This window comes from Sardina pilchardus, chromosome 3 (assembly GCF_963854185.1).
Source record: "Sardina pilchardus chromosome 3, fSarPil1.1, whole genome shotgun sequence".
In the NCBI taxonomy this organism is placed as follows: domain Eukaryota; kingdom Metazoa; phylum Chordata; class Actinopteri; order Clupeiformes; family Clupeidae; genus Sardina; species Sardina pilchardus.
In genome coordinates, this window is record NC_084996.1 from 31,569,999 (window position 1) to 31,593,028 (window position 23,030).

General features: G+C 42.6%; 2 protein-coding genes across 2 annotated transcripts; both read left to right on the forward strand.

The window, feature by feature from the left end:
* The first annotated feature begins 7,726 nt into the window (after positions 1-7,726).
* LOC134077323 (heme-binding protein 2-like) lies at positions 7,727-10,973 on the forward strand. Its single transcript, XM_062532858.1, has 7 exons — positions 7,727-7,810; positions 8,038-8,097; positions 8,203-8,284; positions 8,446-8,566; positions 9,417-9,562; positions 10,157-10,320; positions 10,544-10,973. Coding segments are annotated over exons 1-7 (657 nt in total). The 5' UTR covers positions 7,727-7,808; the 3' UTR covers positions 10,626-10,973.
* Positions 10,974-12,527: 1,554 nt separating this feature from the next.
* Positions 12,528-22,973, forward strand: nr5a5 (nuclear receptor subfamily 5, group A, member 5). Its single transcript, XM_062532861.1, has 7 exons — positions 12,528-12,790; positions 14,405-14,520; positions 15,797-15,938; positions 17,752-18,539; positions 20,825-20,944; positions 21,356-21,503; positions 21,799-22,973. The coding sequence occupies exons 1-7, from the start codon at positions 12,688-12,690 to the stop codon at positions 22,044-22,046; spliced, it is 1,665 nt and encodes a 554-aa protein (XP_062388845.1). The 5' UTR covers positions 12,528-12,687; the 3' UTR covers positions 22,047-22,973.
* The last annotated feature ends 57 nt before the right edge of the window (positions 22,974-23,030 follow it).

Sequence of the window (23,030 nt, forward strand, 5' to 3'; positions counted from 1 at the left end):
AACATGCTTGGAAATGAGATATAAAACTATTATCTCCTTAAGCAACATATACTTTCATCAATAACTGAGTACAAAAAACTATATTGATGATCAGACATGTGTAATTTAATTAAATAGCATGCATATGCATAACATTCACAAAATAATACACCGAACACATATTTAGACTAATATCAATATCATAATGTTCAAGAGGAACTCATTCATTGCCAATAAACATTTAGATTTTATTTTTTTCTAATTCGCATATACTGTAGGCTATCTTCAATATTGAAGAAAACAATAATTTTACATAATTATTTGATACAATTTGAATATTTTGAGGCCAGAAGTCATGGTTCTGTCTATCTACAGTCAGAATATATGTACCGTAAAGCGGTACAGAATATGACCGTCGCTCAGTCCGAACATTCTCTCCGTAGGCAACGTCCTGTCAGCTGCGGCATCTTGTGATGAGACTTGAGAGTAGCAACGAGCCTAGAGGTATGACATGACACAGAGTCTTTCACCCTAGGCATACAACTTCATTCACAAACTAAACAAGTTCACTGGAAATCGAGCGCACAACTTTAGAAAAACTTAGCATTTGTTTATGTAGCCTCAATGTTGTCAATGCAGGACATGACAAAGACGGTCTGCTGTGGAATAAAAGATAGCCTAGCCTACTCTGTCGCCCTGTCCGAGACATGGGTTTCATCAGGTCCCTTTCCACAGGTGTAAAAAATCAAGCACTCGATTATCAATGCTTGATGATGTTCCAAAATAATCTTGCTGCTCTTTCAAGCCCTCTACATTTATTAGTTCTAATATGGAAGTAACACACACAAAGCATACATTTCAAGGAATTGAATAAAAACATCAATGGAATAATGGAAATATGTCGCTGCTCTCATTAAGTTACCCCAGCGCCATCTGATCGTCGTTAGCACAAATCAGGATTTGGTTCAGCTGGCTGGCTAATGTGTTGTCAAGGTAGAGCGTACGTAGCAACCGGCCAATAAGCAGAATAAACAAGAGGGGCACACCTGATATAAAGTCGATTTTCTCCAGACGGGAATGCTCAAAAATGCTAAAAAGGTACCTGAAGTGGTCAGAAGGGGTTGAGGGTCATGAAACCGTGCCCAAAATTCACATTCCTAACTCTAGAGAATGGAGATTTTAGCTTATAGTTGAAATTCTGATCTATGTCCATAGACTTCAATGGAACAGCTGCTGCCTCTGCTCTGCATAAAGGGGGATTTTGACCCCCCCTCTTGCGATTCGGGTTCCAGGAAGTGGCTTCTCATGAAGTATCTTGCTCCGCCCTTAATTATCTTTGGTATCCTCCGGCATGTCCAGCCGCCAAATACTACAGAAGAAGAAGAAGTATTCATGGGTTTCATCAGGTCCCTTTCCACAGGTGTATACAATCAAGCATCTTGATTATCAATGCAGACTGCATGGTGCTTGATTAATACACCTGTGGAAAGGGACCTGATGAAACCCATGAATACTTCTTCTTCTTCTTCTGTAGCCCAGTATTTGGCGGCTGGACATGCCGGAGGATACCCAGCCAGAGGTGGGCACAAATACATCAAAAACTATTTTGTTACAAAATACAAATACTGGCGTAGAAAATGTAACAAAATAAAATACAAAATACGGATGTGAAAAATGTATTTAACTAAAATACAAAATACGGATGTGAAAAATGTATTTAACTAAAATACAAGTAATTAGTAATTAGAAAATACAAAAATACCCCCACAATAATCATGGTATACCAACTTTTAAAAACAACTACAAGAAATACTAGTTTTTTATTGGCGGACAGAGACCTAAATTCTTTACTTTGGGCTGAAGTAGCCTGGTCCTACCATACTCTTGTACATTCATAATGTACAGAGAGTCTGGACACTTTCCATTGCCAAGCATGAATTTCCTTGAATGCGGATACTCTGCCCAGAGCCTCTCAGATCTGCCATAACCAATCGATAAACGTTTTGTCGTAAGGTGACATGCTCAAACTAGCGACCTAAACGTCATCGTTTTCAGCTACTCCCTCTGTTCGCTGATTGGACCTGCACATTTTGGTCTTGAGAAAACCTGTGAATATACCGCAGACCCAGACTACGTAGTGGAGTGAAATGAAAACTGAACGGAAGTACGTAGGAAGGCGGAGCCAGGCTACCCATGAAGTAGATCTAGTAAAAAAATGTAATCAGCATCCTATATCAATATAAACGATGATTGAACTGACAACAAGCAGGCTTTGCAACAGTGGAATCAACTCTGACGAAGCAAACTACCCACCATAATTTTCCGTATTCAATGAAAGTAGTACAACAGATTGAACAGGTTAGCCTTTTTAAATTGAAATGCATTTCCCTTTTTGTGCTATAAATGCATGCCTTTTGCCTTCATACATGACTGGCAACACGGGGGACAAATAAAGTAACATCCTGTAAGTTGTCTCAATATACAGAATTAATTAACTGGGAGGTGAAAACTCGAGACTGTTTCGCATTGGGGAGGTTTTTGCCTCAGTCTCCTCCATTATTTCTGCAGATCAGGACACCTTGGTTGATACCTTACATACAGTAAATCCTCATGTAATGGGGTTCATGTCCTAAAGATTCTGACCTTTGGCTCCCAGACTATGATAAGCATAGCATATTGTCATGGTTATACTAAAGAGGCTATATTTAACTGTGTGATGAATTTTTGGCTAATTTGAGGGGGGAAATTATGAGATTTTTGTTAAGTATTTAAGTATTTTAAATACTCTAAATACAACCCCTCAAAGTATTTTGTTACAAAGTACATTTTATTTTTTCCAATCCTGCAAAATACAAATTACAAAATACACTAAAGTAATTAAATACGTATTTAAAATACATATAATTGAAATACTGCCCATGTCTGTACCCAGCAACGCTTCATCTGACATCACGTGAAAAGGGCTAATTGCAAATAATGTTTTCTCAGTTAGCCTTTTTAAATGATATCAGATTAGTAAACAGAATGTAGAACATTGGATGAATGGTTGCTGATAATGGACAATGTAGGCTACACTATATTGCCAAAAGTATTGGGTCACTTGGACGCGCAATTGATAAGTGACATCCCATTCTTCATGACGTCGGTCCACCCTTTACATCTATAACAGCTTAACTTTTCTGGAAAGGCTTTCCACAGGCTTTCAATGTATAGGGATTAGGGTTTAGGTGTGTTTATGGGATTTTTTTTACCATTCTTTCATAAGTGCATTTGTGAGGTCACACACTGATGTTGGAGAGGAGACTGGCTCTCAATCTTCACTCTAATAGACCTCTGAAGTTCGCCTACAAAAAAGCCACCATCTTTGCCCAAATAAGGAGATCCGGTATCTTGAGATTTTTTCTATGGGAAAATAACATGGGGATTTTCTATTATCGCACCTGTTAAACTCTCGTGGGGATGATGACATGGGAAATGCAGACGTTTTTCACTACACAGTTTTGTCCACTGCCGTCTAGTGGATACTGTGATCTTCGGTAGGTGAAGACGGCACACTTTGATCTTTGCTACCCCAGAGCTAACTTACCATGCAACTTGCCATAAGCAGTTAGCTTCAATTAACTCCCGGATCTCCTTATATGGGCAAAGATGGCAGCTTTGGATCCTTTTTGTAGGCGAACTTCAGAGGTCTATTCATCCCAAAAGTGCTCTATCGGATTGAGGTCAGGACTCTGTGGAGGCCAGACATGTCCATCCACACCAAACTCTGTCATCCATGTCTTTATGGACCTTGCATATTGCACTGGTGCACAGTCATGTGGGAACAGGAAGGGGCCATCCCCAAACTGTTCCCCCAAAGTTGGGAGCATGGAATTGTCCAAAATATCTTGGCTAATGCTGAAGCATTCAGAGTTCCTTTCACTGAAACTAAGGGGTTAGGCCCAGCTCGGGGATGGCCCCTTCCTGTTCCAACATGACTGTGCACCAGTAAATATTTATGCCAACAAAATGGTCAATACAATCAAAAATGACATGATGGCATTGTTTATGTCAAACTATTTAGTCTTGTTGTCAATATGACAGTTTTCTCTGTTAGTATTTTCTGATGAACAATGCGAAAGGCAGCACTATTTTGTTCTAAATTTATTTCGAAACGACTAAGTTATACATCATTGTGTGTAGAGGGGGTTGATTGCAAGATAGTGAAGGTGTTAAAAAGTTTTTGCTGTTGACAGTCAGACATTGGGAAGAAAGCAAACAAAATTTAAAAAAAAAAAAAGTATGTAACAGCATTGTGCAAATGAAAAATAAAATTATCAATATACAGTAAAACAGCCCTTAGTCAGAGCTGGGCACCACTGTACATCTTTCTATACATCCCGAGGTTCCTGCCTGTCAGGTCACAGATATTTGTTTATGTTAGAGACTACGACAACTAGTTCAACACATTTGCATATAATGACAGAAGAAATGTAAAACGGCCGATTTGTTTTATGAGGTAGGACTAGGAGCCAGTATTGTGTGTTTTGACCGACATGACATTAGCCAATGAAAATAATGTACTAAATCATTGCTATTTGTTCAAGACAAGACATTGATAATGAGGGGCTATGGTGTTTTTTAACAAAAATGTTTGCCTTGCCAAGGCTGACATCCTGTCCATTAACTATGAGTTTGCTGTTGTAAAAACAGACCACTAGAGGGCAGTCTTCACAAACACTGATCGATGCCCTGTGCTTCAACACTGTTATGCAACATGATACACCAGGAGTCTATACTATACCCCTTGAGAGGTCAAAGCCCAGAACGAATTGTGAACGCCCCTGAAAATTATTGAGTGCAGTTTGAGATATTTTATTTATAAAACATTCCGTTATTGGTTATGAATCATGATCCAGCTAATTGACAATTGAACAAAAATGATTCAACAGGATATAATTGGGAAAGAGAAAAAAGGAAAAAAAGAAAAAGAAAAAATGAAAAGATGTATGGTATAAAATGAAAGGAATGTACTCATTAGCTTCATTAGCTACTTTGATATACAAATACATTTTACACTGGAAAAAGAAAACCATATAAGCATAGCATTAACTTAAAACCAAGCAGTAGGCTACTTTCAGTGTTTCAAGGTTTTCTGAGAAATATTATGTTTACATTATTATGACCCAGTGAGAGACAGCCCAACCCAGAGAAAGATGAGACCATAGTGCCAGCTTCCTACTCTTTGTCTGGAAACACAAAGGAGCTTAACTCCAATATCACTAGTGGATGAACTCAATGTAGACTAGTGTGTTCAGAAAAAGCTCACCTGAGGTAGAAACATGCTTTATTAAGCTTTTATTGTTACTCAATGTATCCCTGGGATTAATCTCATGAAAGTGAGTTCAACACCTTTGTTGTGAGATACCTCTCTTTATCTAGCGCCAAATTGCTTCATTAAGACAGCAAGATTGGTTTGGTCTGAGGGAGGGTGCAGGGACTATGCAGACTGTTTCTCCCACAATATAAATGAGGGAGACATCCAAAAACAATCCCTCTAATAGCAGAGTAGGTGTATGATGTAATATACTGTAATTTCTTTTTTATAAGAAAGGATCCTCCCCTCGCCTGTTGTACGTTGGCTACATTCATACTAGACCTGGCATGCAATTATGTCGTGACTGCACCTTGGGTATGTGTTTGTCTTCTCAGGGATGTAGCCCTGTTAGTTAGGTTCTGTAACAGTAAACACCCAATAGAAGCACACAAATCCACATGTACACACACGCACGCACACACACACACACACACACACACACACACACACACACACACACACACACACACACACACACACACACACACACACACACACACATACACACACACACACACACACACACACACACCACATACAATACCTCCCAAATATTACATAACTGGGTATCTCCATATGTCATACTTTACAGTGCAGACACAGTTTGACCAAATGGCCCTGTGTGTCTGTTCCCTGATATCTAGGTTTCCGTTACAATATTGTATGGGTGAGATATGACCCTTTGTCCTGGAAGAGAAAGGCCTTTCCCCACAAGGGTCAGACTTTGTGTGAGTTCGCATAATATCCGAGGCCTGGTGACCCCGTTAGAGGGCAGGAGACAAAAGTGGACTTGATCGCACCACCCTGCATTCTGGGGTTGAAGCTCTCTTCCCCTCAGTCTGAGGTCCCCCCCCCCCCCCCCCCCCTTTGTTAGCACTCTTCAGTTCAGTCCAATTGCCTTTGTAGGAAGGAAGCCAACTGTTTCACACCTGCAGGAGTAACATGGGCAGATATGTCTGAGGTCGGAGTTGTCCCACATGACATCAACCCACTCAGGTTCCCATTTAGGAGTTGTTGTGTGAGGCAGTACTGTACTGCAGCAGGGCAGGATACTCAGTCTTTGTGTTCAATGTTGTGTTCAACCCTCTGACCTATATTTAATGCATAGGCCGGAATCTTGAAAGGAGGTTGAATGTATTTGTTGGCCAAAGGCTGGGTCTCTGGAGGGTACTCTCTGTCCCAGAGAGCAAGAGAGAGAGAGAGAGAGAGAGAGAGAGAGAGACTTGTCTCTAGAGAGTACTCTGTGTCACCACAAGACAGAGTTCATCTATTGAAGGGCTTTCAGATCGTGACTAACATGAATTTTCAGGGTTCATTGTTTAGTTTTATTTTGATGTTTTAGTGATATTATGTGGTATTATGGGATAATGTGTTTCAGAACTGAGGCACTGGGGCGGTACTTTAATTTAGCTTGAATAAAACGGTCCTGTTTGTGCAGATTGTTTGTGAAGAATAAGAGTTTTTACTAAAACTAGATTCCGATCATATATATTGTAATGACAACACTTCTCAGAGCCAATGAGGGAACTGGAAGTGGTCCGCGCGCTGTTGGAGATGTAACAATTGATTATGTTAATCTAAGAGTGTTTCTGTTTCAAAGTAATGTTACTATCCACAGTGGGCAAATACCACTACCACTACCACAGTTATTGAGTACTGAGTACTGTTGATGAAACTGGGACCATTGTTGTTGTGAGACCATTAGAGTGAATCAATCAAGACATGACAATACATTTGATTACATTTCCTGGTCCAAGTTAACTTCTGTGGATATGTGACAAGCATTTGACAGTAGGCCCACACTTAGTAACTAATGGAGGGTCCACATGTGATTGAAAGGAATATCATCAGAATTAGGATTTACATGTATACATATTTGAATAGTACAGGTAAACAAAAGTTAACCTACGGGATAATTCTGCATCAAAACATTTTCAAGCCCTCGGTTTTCATATGATTTTCAACAGCCACCAATGATTGTAGAGTACTTCGCACATGTACCCTTTTAGCTTCTGCTAGTGTTTTTCCAAACATGTGCACAGATTTGGCAGAGTGGATCAATGAACAAAAAAGAAAACGCAGCGCGATTTAATGAAAGACAGAACAATTATTTGATTGACAGTCACTGTTGGATAACACACAACGTGACTGTAAGGGAAGTTACACAACTCCACTGATTTCACGTGGTCTCCAAGTGTTTTTGTAACACTTGAGGCAACAGCTTACATACTTGACAATTACTCATATTTACTTGCAAGGCTCATGTTTGCACTTGCAGTGTCACTGAAATGACACTGCAAATAACATTCTGGCAGCCATGACTTGAGTGAGAGAGTGAGAGATGGGCTGGTGGGAGGAGCCAGGGAGGGAGGGCACATATATTTCATAACCAAAGACAACTATATAAAAGAAGAGGAAGAATTAGCAACATGCAGAGGGAAAACTTCTGGGCAAACAACATCCACTGCGGAAAATGTGAGTATCCTGGAACAAGGCTTCTATATATTTGCCAATTTGTTTGAATCTATAAAACTGAGTTTCGACTAAGACATTATGCTTAAAATACCCACATAACTTTAAACAACAACATTTTATAGTTACACTAGACTCACACAGCTATAGCTTTCAGGTTGTTGTAGACAAAAAAGGGTACCAAATGTTTATTGCAACCATAATCGTTGAATGCCTGTCATCTGTTCCAGGGTCTATGTAGCAGGAATAATTGTGTTGCTGTTCTCCCTGGCAGTGGAGGCCAGAATTGGGTAAGTTTTCCAACAGCAGCCCTCAAGCCACATAGAATACACACTACTTTACTCTTGTCAGCTCCACAGAGTTGGACGTTTCTAACGTTTGTTTATCCTCCTCAGTGATTCGAGTGAATCCAGCTTGTGCACAGAGACAAAGGAATGTCTTCTATTTAACCTCACCTGCACAGGTGAGGAGTATGAGGTAAGTCATTTTCCACACCGCACGCAACATGTTTTTGAAAGGTAGCTCCAATTCTTATATAAGATTCTAGACTCTAGACGGATAATATTCTAGATTCTAGATGAATCCTGTGTGGATGCAGCTTGCTCAGCGAACAGAAAGAGTGACTCGTATTGTTTCAGGTGCGCCAGTACGAGACCACCAAATGGGTGTCAGCCGAAGTGGAATCCGTCTTTATGGAAGTGGCCATCAACAGAGCTTTCTGGAAACTCTTCAAATACATCCAGGGGGAGAATGATGCTGGTGAGATCCTCTCTCTCTCTCTCTCTCTCTCTCTCTCTCTCTCTGTATGTGTATGTAAGTCTCTCAATTAAATTAAATTCAACTCAATTCAAGTGAGCTTTATTAGCATGACAAATATGTTTGCATTGCCAAAGCAGAACATTTAGACATACATTTACGTAAAGAATGCTTGGAATACAGTACATGGCAAATAGATATGCATCAAAATGCATCTATGCATTACGCAATATGCATCTCTAGATCTTTAGATGTGCATCTCTCTCTCTCTCTCTCTCTCTCTCTCTCTCTGTTTGTGTGTGTGTACAGTATGTCTCTCCCTCTCTCTCTCTCTCTTTCTCTCTCTCTCTCTGTTTGTGTGCGTGTGTATGTCTCTCCCTCTCTCTCTCTCTCTCTCTGTTTGTGTGCGTGTGTGTATGTCTCTCCCTCTCTCCTTCTCTCTGTGTTTGTGTGTGTGTATGTCTCTTTCTCTCTCTCTGTGTGTGTGTGTGTATGTCTCTCTCTCTCTCTCTGTTTGTGTGTGTGTGTACTGTATGTCTCTCTCCCTCTCTCTCTCTCTGTTTGTATGTGTGTATGTCTCTCTCTCTCTCTCTCTCTCTATCTCTCTCTCTCTCTCTCTGTTGTGTGTTTGTGTGTGTGTGTGTGTGTGTGTGTGTGTGTGTGTGTGTGTGTGTGTGTGTGTGTGTGTGTGTGTGTGTGTGTGTGTGTGTGTGTGACAGATGAGAACTGAACAGGACAATGTAAAGTACACAGAGGCCCAGAGGACAGACGAGGTGATGAAGTCAATCATGGCATCTGTGCAAACTGGTTGTCGAGGTGCAGCTGACACCCCAATGTTGTCATTCCATTGCAGGCATGAAGATTGAGATGACTGCGCCCGTGCTCATGAAGACCCAGGACAGCACAAGCATATGGAAGTCGTCAGCCTACACCGTCAGCTTCCTCCTGCCCTCCATTTTCCAGCACAGCCAGAGTCCTCCCCTCCCCACTGATAGCAGTGTAAGTTTTCACAGACTTCACATGAAACATACCGTAGTCTGATAAACAAATTGAACAGCTGATGTAACAACAGCAATATTTTTTTTAACGAATGAATGAATGAATATATGAATGCCTTCATTGTCAGTTTCAGTATAGTTTATTTGTGCAATAAATGCAATGCTTTTTACAACTTGCTAGTCTTATTTAAAGCCGCTGTTGAGTAGGGGTTGGGGGGAAAAGATTGAGATGGCACTATATGGCAGCAGTTCAATACATTGACACCAAGTTTCTATACATTTTATTGCATTTCAGTACAATGAAATGTATGGAAGTACAATGAAATGATAGGATACAATAGAGGAGTCGCCCAGTAACTGGAAGGTTGCTGGTTCGAGCCCAACTCCTCCTGACCCTGTCGAAGTGTCCTTGAGCAAGACACCTAACCCCAGTGCTCCCGATGAGCAGGTTGGCGCCTTGCATGGCAGGCCTCTGCCATCGGTGTGTGAATGGATGAATGTGAGGCATGATATGTAAAGTGCTTTGGGTGCGCGCAGAAGTTAATACAAGCGCTATTTAAATGCAGTCCATTTACCAATGTCTTTTGCTCTATAGGTGTACTTCAGCACGATGCCTGACATGAAGGTGTATGTTAAAAGCTACGGAGGATGGTTGTTCGGTCTCACCTCGAGAATGAAGTCACGCAGCCTGAGGCAGTCACTGGACGCCGTTGATGCCTCCTACACGAAAGGGTTCCACTACGACGTTGGCTATGACAGGTGAGGAGGAAACTGTTTACAGTAATACATTACTATTAGAGAGAATGTCAGGATTGTACTGTATGTGTTAAGATTAAAAATGAAAAAAAAAAAAAGATTTTCAATCTGTGTTTGTCTGTTGTGTGTGTGTGTGTGTGTGTGTGTGTGTGTGTGTGTGTGTGTGTGTGTGTGTGTGTGTGTGTGTGTGTGTGTGTGTGTGTGTGTGTGTGTGTGTGTGTTCCAGCCCTACGAAGATGAGGGACAGGCACAACGAGGTGTGGTACATAGTGGAGGGAGAGCCTGTGTGTCCAGCAGCTGCTGAATGAAAACTCTCACTAGATGGAGTTGTCACCGATCAGGAGGAGAGAGCGCTCTCCACACCAGCTACCATATATACCCGAGTATAAGACAACCCTGAATATAACCTCGTCTTATATTCGGGTATATACAGTAACTACTTGATTCTGCAGGGACCGTTCATTCATTGTGCCATGTTTCTCCTATTGAGCAGAGGGAATAATACAGTATGACTCTCTGTGCTAGTCCTGTTTTAGGACGTCTTTTTGTAAAATGTCTTTTGATAGTCTAGCAATATCTTGATCTTCATCACCACTGTACTGCACCATTGTATTTATTCTGTTGGGAACTAAATAAAGTTGTCATTGTTTCTCAAACCGTATATGTGTGCTGAAGGAATCATTCATATTCACATTCACATTCACATTCACATTCACGTTTTGTCTATTTCAAAAGTGAGTGGCAAAAGTGTGAAACAAAAGGGTCTGAGAGCAAGTTCATAGGAAAGTCATTGCATAGTTTATCCATTACCAGTAGGGGGCACTGTTCATCTTGAGAGCATAAACTCCATGACTGTAGTCATAGGCCAGATAAGAGAAGTAAGAAAACTATAAATTCCACACATATTCAACTACACACACAAATGTAAATACACAGCTACACAAGACCAATAATTAAAAAAAATTGTGCCGAGTGTAAATTTAATCTTCATGACATATGTGCTCTGACACACACACTTCAGTATAAATCCACACACATGCACACACACACATACATTTATCACAGTGTGTAAGCCATATAGATTTTTTATTTACCTGTCTTCACAAATAGTCTCCAAAAGCGAAATCACAATTCGGAATCACTGATTTACAAAGCAGGTATTATTCTGATTTAGTCAGAAGGTACAATTTGTCTAATGATTTCTTTACCAACTACAAAAGTCTGACTCTTATCTGAGTTAAAAGCCCCGCTCATATTGTAGACTTTTATTGGCCAACACTAATCCTTGTATTCAATGGAGTTAATTTGATCTGAGGCAATAGTTATAGTGTGCATGATGTTCATTCAGACACGGCATGGCTCGGTAGATAACCAATCACCCTTGGACTGGTTTATCTCTTTTGACGTCAACTCACTCATAATTGAGGCTGTAGATTGTCAATTAGGAGGTTGTTATATGATCTCTTTGATGGAGGGTGATTTTTATATATATAAAATTGAATGAATGATCCAGATCCAAACAGCTTTTTGGGGGTGTGCTGACGAGACAGTAGTGGTAGAGAGGTTATATAAGTAAAATAATATTTAACTCAACTTGAATTCAACTTGAAATAAATCACAACAGAAACACAGCTACCAGAATTGATTATGAGACAGAATATGGATAGTGATTAAATCTTTTAAAAGGTTGAAATTGTATTGTGTTTAAGGTAATGATTTGAGAGCCAAAATACAGGGAATGTACTTACTGTAATGACCAGAAGAGAGTTCTAAGAGTGCCCCAGACAAATCTTACCACCAAAAAATTTACGAAAGACATTCGTAGCAAAGTACCTTTTGGAAAATACAGTATGTGACAATGTAGAGCCTACTGTAGGATAGAGGTTACAAACTAATTAGTGCCTTGGGAAACCAGCCCCTGTTTTGCATGAATACTCAGTGACGTGATGAGCCTGATAGATATGGTACCAAAATTATGATCACAAACATCTCACAGCATCTCAGAACATTTCACAAGTCCCTTTGACAGACAGTGTCAAAGCTGGTGACGAGCTGTTCCATCCAGTGCTTTTCCACAAAATATTCCAGACACCAGATTCCAGTTGTGGGTTGTTGTGTTTTTTTTTTTTTCGGATCAGACGGGCAGGAAGGAGTGCCAGCCATGGGGCAGGTTTATTACCCCCCTGCACTACGGATCAAAGTCCGGGACGGGGGCCCTCTGGCCAGCACCGCTCTCTCCCTCGCTCGCTCGCTCTCTCTGTCCTCGTCCCGTTCAGGTCTCCTCCGTGGGCTCCTCCGCAAGTCATGGACGCGTCGGCGTGATTGGCGGCCCGGTGGTTTGACCCCCCCGACCCCCGACCCAGATTCAACATGAACATCCCGCACTACCACCCGCAGCAGGCCCAGTCTATGCTCCTTCATCCCTTGGATTACGCCACAGCGGACCTCCGTACACTTGAGGGGCCTTCGATGTGTGAGTACTACTGGTTGGAAGATGATGGCTTTGGAGGGGGGTCACAATCTGATCTGGACAGGCCTGGTGGTCTGCGCTCTAATGGTCTCTCTTATCTAGTCAAGTGTGTTTGCTTTGCTCCGCTTTAGGGGATTTTGTGTGAAGTAGCGTGTTAACTCATGACTCAGTAGCATTGAGTGAGCTCTGTCACTTCTTCTTATCTTAATGTGCAGTAAGTTCAAGACATCATAGTTCCGTATAGAGTGTACTGTCCTATGCACCGTGGCTGTGTAGAGCATTCCTCAGTTTTGCACATATGATTTGTACAAACTATTGGGATGTGGGAGTGTTAAAGTATATATCAAATCACTTAGAATTCTTTCCTCCTTTCTAAAGTGTATTTCCCACGATTAAACAGTCTGAAAGACCGGAGATATTGATTCATAAATTGTGTGTCAAGCGTGTGTGTCAAGATCAGACCATGGGAATTACATAAGCATTACAGTTCGGAGTACAGATAGCCAGACTCTTTGATAAGAGACTGCTAATGCAATCCACTCGCTTTCCAATTACATGACCCACATATATGACCCCGACCATAAGATTCGTGACTCATGTCGATTTTTTACAACGACTAATGATCTTCCAGCATTTTTACCTCTTGCAAAACGAGACACTGAAGTTAGAGGCCTTTGTGTTTTTGCCATCACCAAACCTGGTGAGGAAATGTCATTAATCTAGCTCAGGGGTTAGACAACCAATTACAGTACCAATCCACACCACACTATACCATTTATGTGATTCCTAGAATTATTTTTCCCAAACCTCACAAAAAAGTTCCACTGGTCTACAAAATCTACAGAACACATTGATTAAAACATCAACTTCTCTTTTACAGTGGTGGGTAGAGTACTGAAAATCTGTACTCAAGTAAAAGTACAATTACTCCCTTGAAAATGTTTGAGAAGTAAAGTACTGTAAACAGCACTTTTGTAAAATAGGTAAAGCAGGTTCAGTGGGCCAATCAAACATGATTGCCTATAGGCTACTCCCACTATCTACAGTACCCCTACTGAACTCTTCCTAAACCCTTCTCTTTTTGCTATAAATAACTTAAATAGCAAATAAAATGCTTTGCCAATGTTGATCTAAGAGCAGTTGTCAACAAGGTTATCTTACTGATAGCTTAGATTCTGCAAGCTGATGATGTGGTGTCTCTAAAATCAACAACCTGCTTGTCTAAAAGTGGTCCAATGATAAGACGTAGCCTACTTATTTTTTCTTCGAGGCAGTTAACACTTCTGTATCTTCCTAGAGATGTTCTCTCTCTCTCCCTGCTAATTCGTGGTATATCGAAATGTAGTTGTAGGTATATGACAAGTGTACTTGAGTAAAAAGTAGATTTCTGGCTCAAACTCTTACTGAGGTAATGTGTAGAAGAACAACAGTTTTAAAAAGGAATAAAGAGTACTCGTTCCTTGAAAGAACTGCCGTTTTATTCATGTGCGTTCCAAGTAGTTGTGCTACTACTCACCCCAGCTCTTTTCTCTCTTCAATAAATGATGTCAAACATTGATTAAGCAACGTGTCTAGCATTTTTATTGCTCTAACTCTCCTATCTGCCCTGGTCTGCAGCTCAGGAGCCCAAGGTAGAGCCCAGTCAGCAGCCCAACCCTGAGGAGAGATGTCCAGTGTGTGGGGACCGCGTGTCGGGCTATCACTACGGTCTACTCACCTGTGAGAGCTGCAAGGTGCTCCTTCTCTCCAACACTACTACACCTCCTCTACACTACTGCACCTCATCCACTACACAACTACACCTCCTCCTCTACACTACTGCACCTCATACACTACACAACTACACCTGCTACTCTACACTACTGCACCTCATACACTACACAACTACACCTGCTACTCTACACTACTGCACCTCATACACTACACAACTACACCTGCTACTCTACACTACTGCACCTCATACACTACACAACTACACCTCCTCCTCTACACTACTGCACCTCATACACTACACAACTACACCTCCTCCTCTACACTACTGCACCTCATCCACTACACAACTACACCTCCTCCTCTACACTACTGCACCTCATCCACTACACAACTACACCTCCTCCTCTACACCTCCTGCTCTCCAACACTACTGCACCTCACCCACTACACAACTACACCTCCTACTTTACACTACTCCTTCTATACACTACTACACTTCCTGCTCTCCAACTACTCCACCTCATGCACTACACTACACCTCCCGCTCTACACTCCTACCCCTACTCTACACGACACCTCCTGCTTCACCTCCTACTCTACACTACACTGCCAGTAATTTGGATGTTGCCCTGTAGCTCAGGCTGGAAACCTGCACATCATTCTCTCCTGCTTCCTGTCCACGTTTCCTGGGTCCAATCACAAACTAGCTCATCCAAAAGGCGCACCCGGATCATTGCTCTGATTGGTTGAAGGACTTTCCAAATATGCCCACTGATCACGCCTCTTGTGCAGTAGAAATAAAGCGCAGACTCCCCAGGCTAATGTTCAATCTTAAAAGATACTATAATACACTACTATTACTACAGTCATTTCTTCTACAACAACTACTACTACTTGTGTTGAATGTTCAATCAAATGATTGAGTGACATTCATTTGAAAGGTGTTCTCTTTTAGTTATAGTGGTTGTCCAATGTCATCTTAGTCTTCATGCTAAATCAATCTTAGAATATTATTCTCGCTCCATCATAAAAGATGTTAGCGTTTTCTGGAAAGAGGTATGCTGTACATTTATAGCGTACATTTTCACTTTTGTTCTTCCTCCAATAGTTACTGAACACACACAAATAAAGCAGCACCTTCTAATATAATTAGTAAGTAAATGCTGACGTTCCCTTAATATAGTAATGGACGGCTAATGGCTTAAGGGCTTATGACTAAAGCATAAAAGTTATCCAGCATCCCTGAGACTTTACATGTCCATGCAGTAACCCCACTTGGTCCTTTTGTTCCCTCAGGGCTTCTTCAAGCGTACGGTGCAGAACAACAAGCGCTACACATGTGCGGAGAGACAGAGCTGCCCCATGGACCCGGCCCAGAGGAAGAGGTGCCCGTCCTGCCGCTTCCAGAAGTGCCTGGCCGTCGGCATGAAGAGAGAGGGTGAATAAGAATATATACTTTTTTGATCCCGTGAGGGAAATTCAGTTCTCTGCATTTAACCCAATTTAACCGAATTAGTGAACACACAGCACACAGTGAAGACACAGTGAGGTGAATCACACAACCCAGAGCAGTGAGCTGCCTGCTCAACCAGTGGCGCTCGGCGAGCAGTGAGGGGTTAGGTGCCTTGCTCAAGGGCACTTCAGCCGTGGACTGGTCTGGGATCGAACCGGCGGCAACCCTCAGGTTACAAGCCCGAAGCCCTAACCAGTAGGCCACGGCTGCCCCAAAGAGTGAGCCAGGCGGCCATGGAGTCTCTTATTTACACAGCAGACACAGACATCCTTAATGTTTTCATTTCACTCTATTTAGTAACACTAATACATAATGGAAAGCTTGACTGCTAACCCATCAAACAGAGAGATCCATGCCATTAAGTGGATCAATAAAAGCAGAATATATACTTGAAAAAAAACAGCATCGTACGGACAACTGACAGATAATAAGTTAGGTCACAAGTCTGAATCTAATCGACACTAATTTGGTATTTCACTAATTAGCTGATCTACCTGACTTAAGTGTTGTAGTCATTAGAATCAGCTAATTAAGTGAATGGTCGGAACAAAACTGTGGCGGGACTTTTACACTTCTGGGTATGAGGCGCTAAGAGCCCCATATGGAGGCCTTGTGCTTGTGTCTGTAAATGTGTTGAGATATAACTGTGTACTGAGACTGGTTCTGGGGAGCTCAATGGTCTTTTAAGCCCCCTTTAAGGCAGCGCTGTAACCATCAAGTTCAAGGCACCTAGAACAGAATATATACTTTTTTGATCCCGTGAGGGAAATTCGTTTCTCTGCATTTAACCCAATTTACCCGAATCAGTGAACACACACAGCACACACATAGTGAGGTGAATCACACATTAACCCAGAGCAGTGGGGATCGAACCGGCAACCCTCCGGTTACAAGCCCGAAGCCCTAACCAGTACACCACGGCTGCCCCACAACCCCTACACCACCTAACCCCTAACCCTTGCCTAACCCTAGTGCCTTCCATGCAGCGCTGCCTAGAAGACGACGTTTGGGGCTTAAAATGGCAAAAGGCTTCTGGGGGCATGTCAGACGGGCCTTGAAGGTCTACTGCATTACACTCGTTACATGTCCCTTCACGTTCCCTCAGTTGACTTATCGGAGACCTCGTAAACTGGCGCAGCCGCAGGCTGCAATGACCCAGATAGCGGAGCCTGACGCGTTATGGACTGATGTTGTTCAAATTCTCTCTCTGCGTACAGTGCAAGGTCACTGAACTACTAGAAACCAATAAAAGAAGTCAAAATGAAAGCATGCCAAGTATAGATTCATAGGTGTCTGTGAGTGTGTGTGTGTGTGTGTGTGTGTGTGTGTGTGTGTGTGTGTGCATGTGAGAGAGAGACAGAGAGAGAGAAAAAGAGAAAGAAAACACATGTTGTGTAAGGTTAATTGCACTCATTGATGAACTTATTCTTAAATCTACCTTTAATTTTTTCCTAAAATTGTTGTTAGAATTGCTTTAAAAAGCTTAAAATGTTTACCATGTTGTACTGTAAGTCACTTTGGTTGTACTTTAAGTCACTTTGTTGTTAGAATTGCTTTAAAAAGCTTAAAATGTTTACCATGTTGTACTGTAAGTCACTTTGGTTAAAAAGCATTAGCCAAATGTAATGTAATGTACTGTAATGTACTGTAATGTATTGTAATGTAATGTAATGTAATGTAATGTAATGGTTAACATATTGTTGCTTTTGTAATGTGGGTGTGCTGCGCCTCTTCACAGCTGTGCGGGCAGACCGAATGAGAGGAGGCCGGAACAAGTTTGGCCCTTTGTACCGTCGGGACAGGCAGCTGAAGCAACAGAGAGGCAGTTACAACCAGCCCAACAGCGCCCCCTACAGGATTAAACTGGAATCACAGCCAACTCAGCTGACACCACTGGCCCGTGACTTTCACCTGCTGCCGGTGTCCAACCCCGCGCCCGCCGCGCTACACCCGGACCCTTACCACCTCCCACAGCCGCACACCCCCGGCATGGGTCAGTCCGAGTTCCCCATGCTGCTGGACTCTGCCCGGGAGAGAGTGCTGCCCCCCCCTGCCCACTCCTCTTACGCCAGCCTCTACCACCACCCCCAGTTTCACGGGTACCCGCCGGAGAAGAGGCCCGTTTCATTCGGCTGCAACCCGGCACACACGTCACCCTCCACACCGCCCACGCTTCTGCCCATCCTCACCCCTCACATGTCGGGCCCGCCCGCGGGCACCCTGACGCCAACCTCCACTCCGAGCTCCACGCCCACGTCCACGCCCACGCCCAGCACGCCCACGCCGGGCCCGGCCGCCGCTCCTCTTCCTCCGCCCTCGGAGAGCTTCCTGGACGGGCTGCTGCAGGGGGAGCCGGACGAGGGGCAGCTGTGCGCGCGCGTGCTGGCCAGCCTGCAGAGGGAGCAGGCCAGCCGGGGCAAGCACGACCGCCTCAACACTTTCAGCATCATGTGCAAGATGGCTGACCAGACGCTGTTCGGGCTGGTGGAGTGGGCCCGCAACAGTGACCTGTTCAAAGAGCTCAAGGTAACGGACAACAGCACGAGTGCCCACAGTTCATTAAAGGTGCAGTTGGTAGATTTTGCAATCCAAAACAAAGATGCTTCAAGGCATACACCTGTAATGTCATTTGGTATGCCTAGTATTTAAGAAGTTTTGAAATAGTTTGATTCATTCGGTGTGTCCTGATTGTCTGTTTTATTGGACTTTATTGGGCTTTTTCTTTGGACCTACAGACCTGTAGAACCAGAACATGATTGCATCTGATGATCTTTTTCAACATAATTTTGGCCTAGTAATATCTATATTTAGCACAAGAAAAACGTTGCATATTACGCCTACACCTCTGGTGAGCGCAGAGAATCCATGTGTGTGTTTGACACATGTGCAGTGCTGTCATCATCTGGCATCTGTGGCATCTGGCATTGATGAGAAGGGCTGGCGGATAGGGAGGGTACACCATGCCCGTACACGGGTACCAAACCCTTTAGGATGTTATAGGTTCAATACAGATGTGTACAGAATGGACCGACTGCAGTCTTAAACTCTAATCTACAGTAGGCTTCTTTTGCATGTTTTGAATTCCAGTACCCACGCAAACATATTAAGCGTCAGTTTGGTTAGTTATTTAGCACCAAAGAATATTTGACACCATGACACTATTCCTGCTTGTGTGTGTTGAGCCTCAGCAATATTGTCTGTGAACATTAGACTAGCAGTACTCACAGGCTTATTCAGGACTGTAGTGGAGGCTAAACCCAAGTCAACGCTGTTTATCCACCAATTTCAGAAATTATCCACCAACTATTATTTATCCATCACTTATTGAAGTTTATCCACCTCTCAAAAGAGTTTATTCACCTATTACAACTTTTAACATTCAAAAATCATACTGTCACTCATCAACACTAGGAACCATTTAATACCACTGGTATTGTTATAAACGTTGGACAATACAGTTTTTCTCAATTGTTTACACACAATTTCTGGTACTTGAGACACAATTCTCATAATATGTAGCTCATGCACCAACCTCCTGAAACGATTCTGCTGAACTATAAGCACAATTTCTGCTTTACACTCAAATTGCAGTTTTATAACACACTGTTCTCAAAACACTACACACAATTCTGTGCATTAGACACAATTCTCATGAAGAAAATCTCTTGTTTTCACAAAGAACACACTGCCATTCAAATTCTAAAGCTAACTGCCCTACCATGCACACTGACTCATCAGATGGGCAAACTCCTGTCACACAGTCTTACAATTAGCAATCAGAGCTTCAGTATACAGTATAGTAGTACAGGCAGAGGCAGAGTCAGAGGAGGAGGATGGGGAGGCCAAGGACCGTAATCTCTGATGAGATCCAAGCCACTACAACATTGCAGTGCTGCGTATCAATACAGTACAGTACCGGACAGTAAAATACAGCTCAATGAGCACAGTAGTACAGTATTGCCTGTGGGCTGTTCTGTAGGACTGTAAAGATAAAGTATGTTTCAAGTATTTGGGGAAAGTAATCCTACTTTGTATTCCTACACAGTTTACAGTATTTTACTATTTGTTTGGCAGCCGAAAGATTACCAACACAAGGGCTTCTGTCTCCTGAACAGGAAACTGAAATCATGAGCATTGTCCTACAAAAAACGGCATAACATTACGGCAAATACAAAGAAAAATAATAGAAAACAATGAGATATTTCAAAATATTGATAGGGTAAGCATATCAACTTACTGTATCAGCTAATCTACTGTTTGTAGTACTGTTTGTAGTGTAACACTGAACAAAAAAAGGCCCAAGTCATTATAATGAATGGAGAAGAAGTGTTTTCAATTCATCGCAGTGTTTTACACTGAGCACATCAGTGTTCAACTGGTCCTTATAAGTGTCTTGATATATGATGGTTTGTGTGTGTCTCTTGAGAACAAAAGAGCATTTTGAGGAGAAATTACATTGTTTTGAAGGTTAAGTGTCATTTTGCAGGAGAATTGTGGAGTTTTGCCCATTGTGTGTGTTGTTATGGATTTGTGTGTAGAGTTCTGAGAATATGAGGCATGTTTTCAGAAAATGCGTGTTAACAATCGAGAAAAACTGTAATCTCTCCCATCATCAACATGCCTTTTAAAAATCTGCTACTGCTACTTTACAGTGATCACAGAATTAATATAGTTTACCACTTATTTTACCACTACACCTGTGGGCTTACTGTACCGAAAATGAACCAAACTGTGTGCATTGAGAGGTACAGTATGTACTTATTTATTTTGTGCCCTGTTACCCCTCTTACCTGGTGCCCTGGCTCCCACAGGTGGAGGATCAGATGGCGCTGCTGCAGACCTGCTGGAGTGAGCTGCTGGTCCTGGATCACCTGTGCAGACAGGTGGCCTACGGCAAAGAGGGCTGCGTCTACCTGGTCACAGGACAACAGGTATACAAACGCTGACCCACTGGCTGATGCTCGTCAGAGCAGTGGTGTGTAGTTTACGTGATACGCAAGACTATGCAGTATAGCCACTTGAAAAGCATCACCATCTCAGTATACCCACTGGCTGATGCTCGTAAGAGGCCACTGAGATATCCAATGAGAAGTTTGTGTGTGAACACTAGTAAAGATGGTCTGATCATATTTGATTTGTTTATCACAAAACATAGAGTTATGTGTTTACATTGAAATATTTGGCAACAACATTGGTGTCAACAAGTAATGCTGTATGATTTCACGACTATTTGAGTCTTTCTAAAATTATTCTCTCTCAAAACTCATCAATGTGATTTTCTTTCCTGGTTTCATAAAGGTATAATAATAAAAATCTTCTGTAACATTCCTCTCTGTCTTCAGATTGACGTCTCGACCGTGTTCACTCAGGCTGGGGTCACGCTGAGCAGTCTGGTGTCGCGCACTCAGGACCTCGTGTTCAAACTGAGATCCCTGCAGCTCGACAGGCAGGACTTTGTGTGTCTGAAGTACCTGGTCCTCTTCAACCCTGGTGAGCTCTTAGGGTTCATGGCTTGTGAATTGAAACACCAACCAAAACCTTGTGTGTTTCTGGATGCATGTGTGTGCGTGTGTGTGTGCATGTATTTCTTTGAATCTGAGTGTTTGTACGCTCACCTGCCTGTGTTTGGTGCGTGTGTGTGTGTGTGTGTGTGTATCTGTCAGTGTGTTTACTTGTATTTGTAATTTTACACACCTACCTATTTGTGCATATGTGTGTGTTTACTAATCTGCATGCCTGTCTCTGTGTGTGTGTGTGTGTGTGTGTCATGCTTCTCTCGTCCCAGACGTGAAGTCTGTGCAGGACCGTGAGCAGGTTGAACGCACCCAGGAGCGCGTGAACCGGGCCCTGATGGAGCACACGCTGCACGCGCACCCCAGCCACTCGGACAAGTTCGGCCAGCTGCTCCTGCGGCTGCCGGAGGTGCGCAGCATCAGCCTGCAGGTGGAGGAGTACCTGTACCAGCGCCACCTGGTGGGCGACCTGCCCTGCAACTCGCTGCTCACTGAGATGCTCCACGCCAAGCACAATTAGGGCGCCTCTCAATTGGCTTTTTATCTATCCTCCCTTCCCTCCTTCCTCGGCCCTCCGGCTCGTTCCCACTGATCTATAAAGAACACTGGATAAACTATCCCTTTGTTGCCGCCCCATCATTCTTTATCTAGATCAGTGGGAACGAGGACCAAGGAAGGAAGGAAGGATAGATAAAACGACGAATGAGAGGCACCCTTAGAGCTACTCACTCACCACCGGCGGCCTGAGAGATTGTCGTCCCTTCTGAAGAGTATTAACCTACACTGACTGAATGTAAAGAATGTAAAGACACTGGCCTGACATAATGCAGGGCTGGGCCTCCTGCATCTTATAGGGGTTGTTCCTACCGAACCTGAGACCAGGCGATATGGTGTCACCTCACTGGCGAGAGTGCAGGGCCAGTTTAAAATCAGGTTAACCTGAACCAGAACAAAAGCTAGAACTGTGTTGCAGAACGATGACCAATGGAGCCCTTGGAACAAGAGTTCTTGGAACCAACGGAGATGGACTGGAATGAACTCTGCATGCACTACTCACAAAAAGTTAGGAACATCTGGCGTTTGAGTGAAATTTAATGTTTCAATGCTGAAAGTACTGAAACATTGAACTGTTGGACATGCACATTCAAAAGTTCACCTGTAAAGGATGGTTATAGTGGATTTTTAAGGTTCATCCTGAAAATTCAGCCGAAAGCCGAATATCCCTGACTTTTTGTGAGTAGTGTATATTAATGGTTTTCAACCTGTTGCCTTGAAGAGACAGACTGCGTGGCTTAGGTCTTAATGCTCGATCCTCAGCACTTCACAGATCCACATTTGGAAGAAATAAACACTGCCGAATTATGCACGTCCTCTTCACTTGCCAAAGCATACATTCTTTTCACAAGCACTTGTTGGAAAAGAACTGTGAATAAACTGTTGAAACAAATGCATAATGTGACGACTAGTGCACTTTGTGTGTGTGTGGATGAATATTAAATTAAAA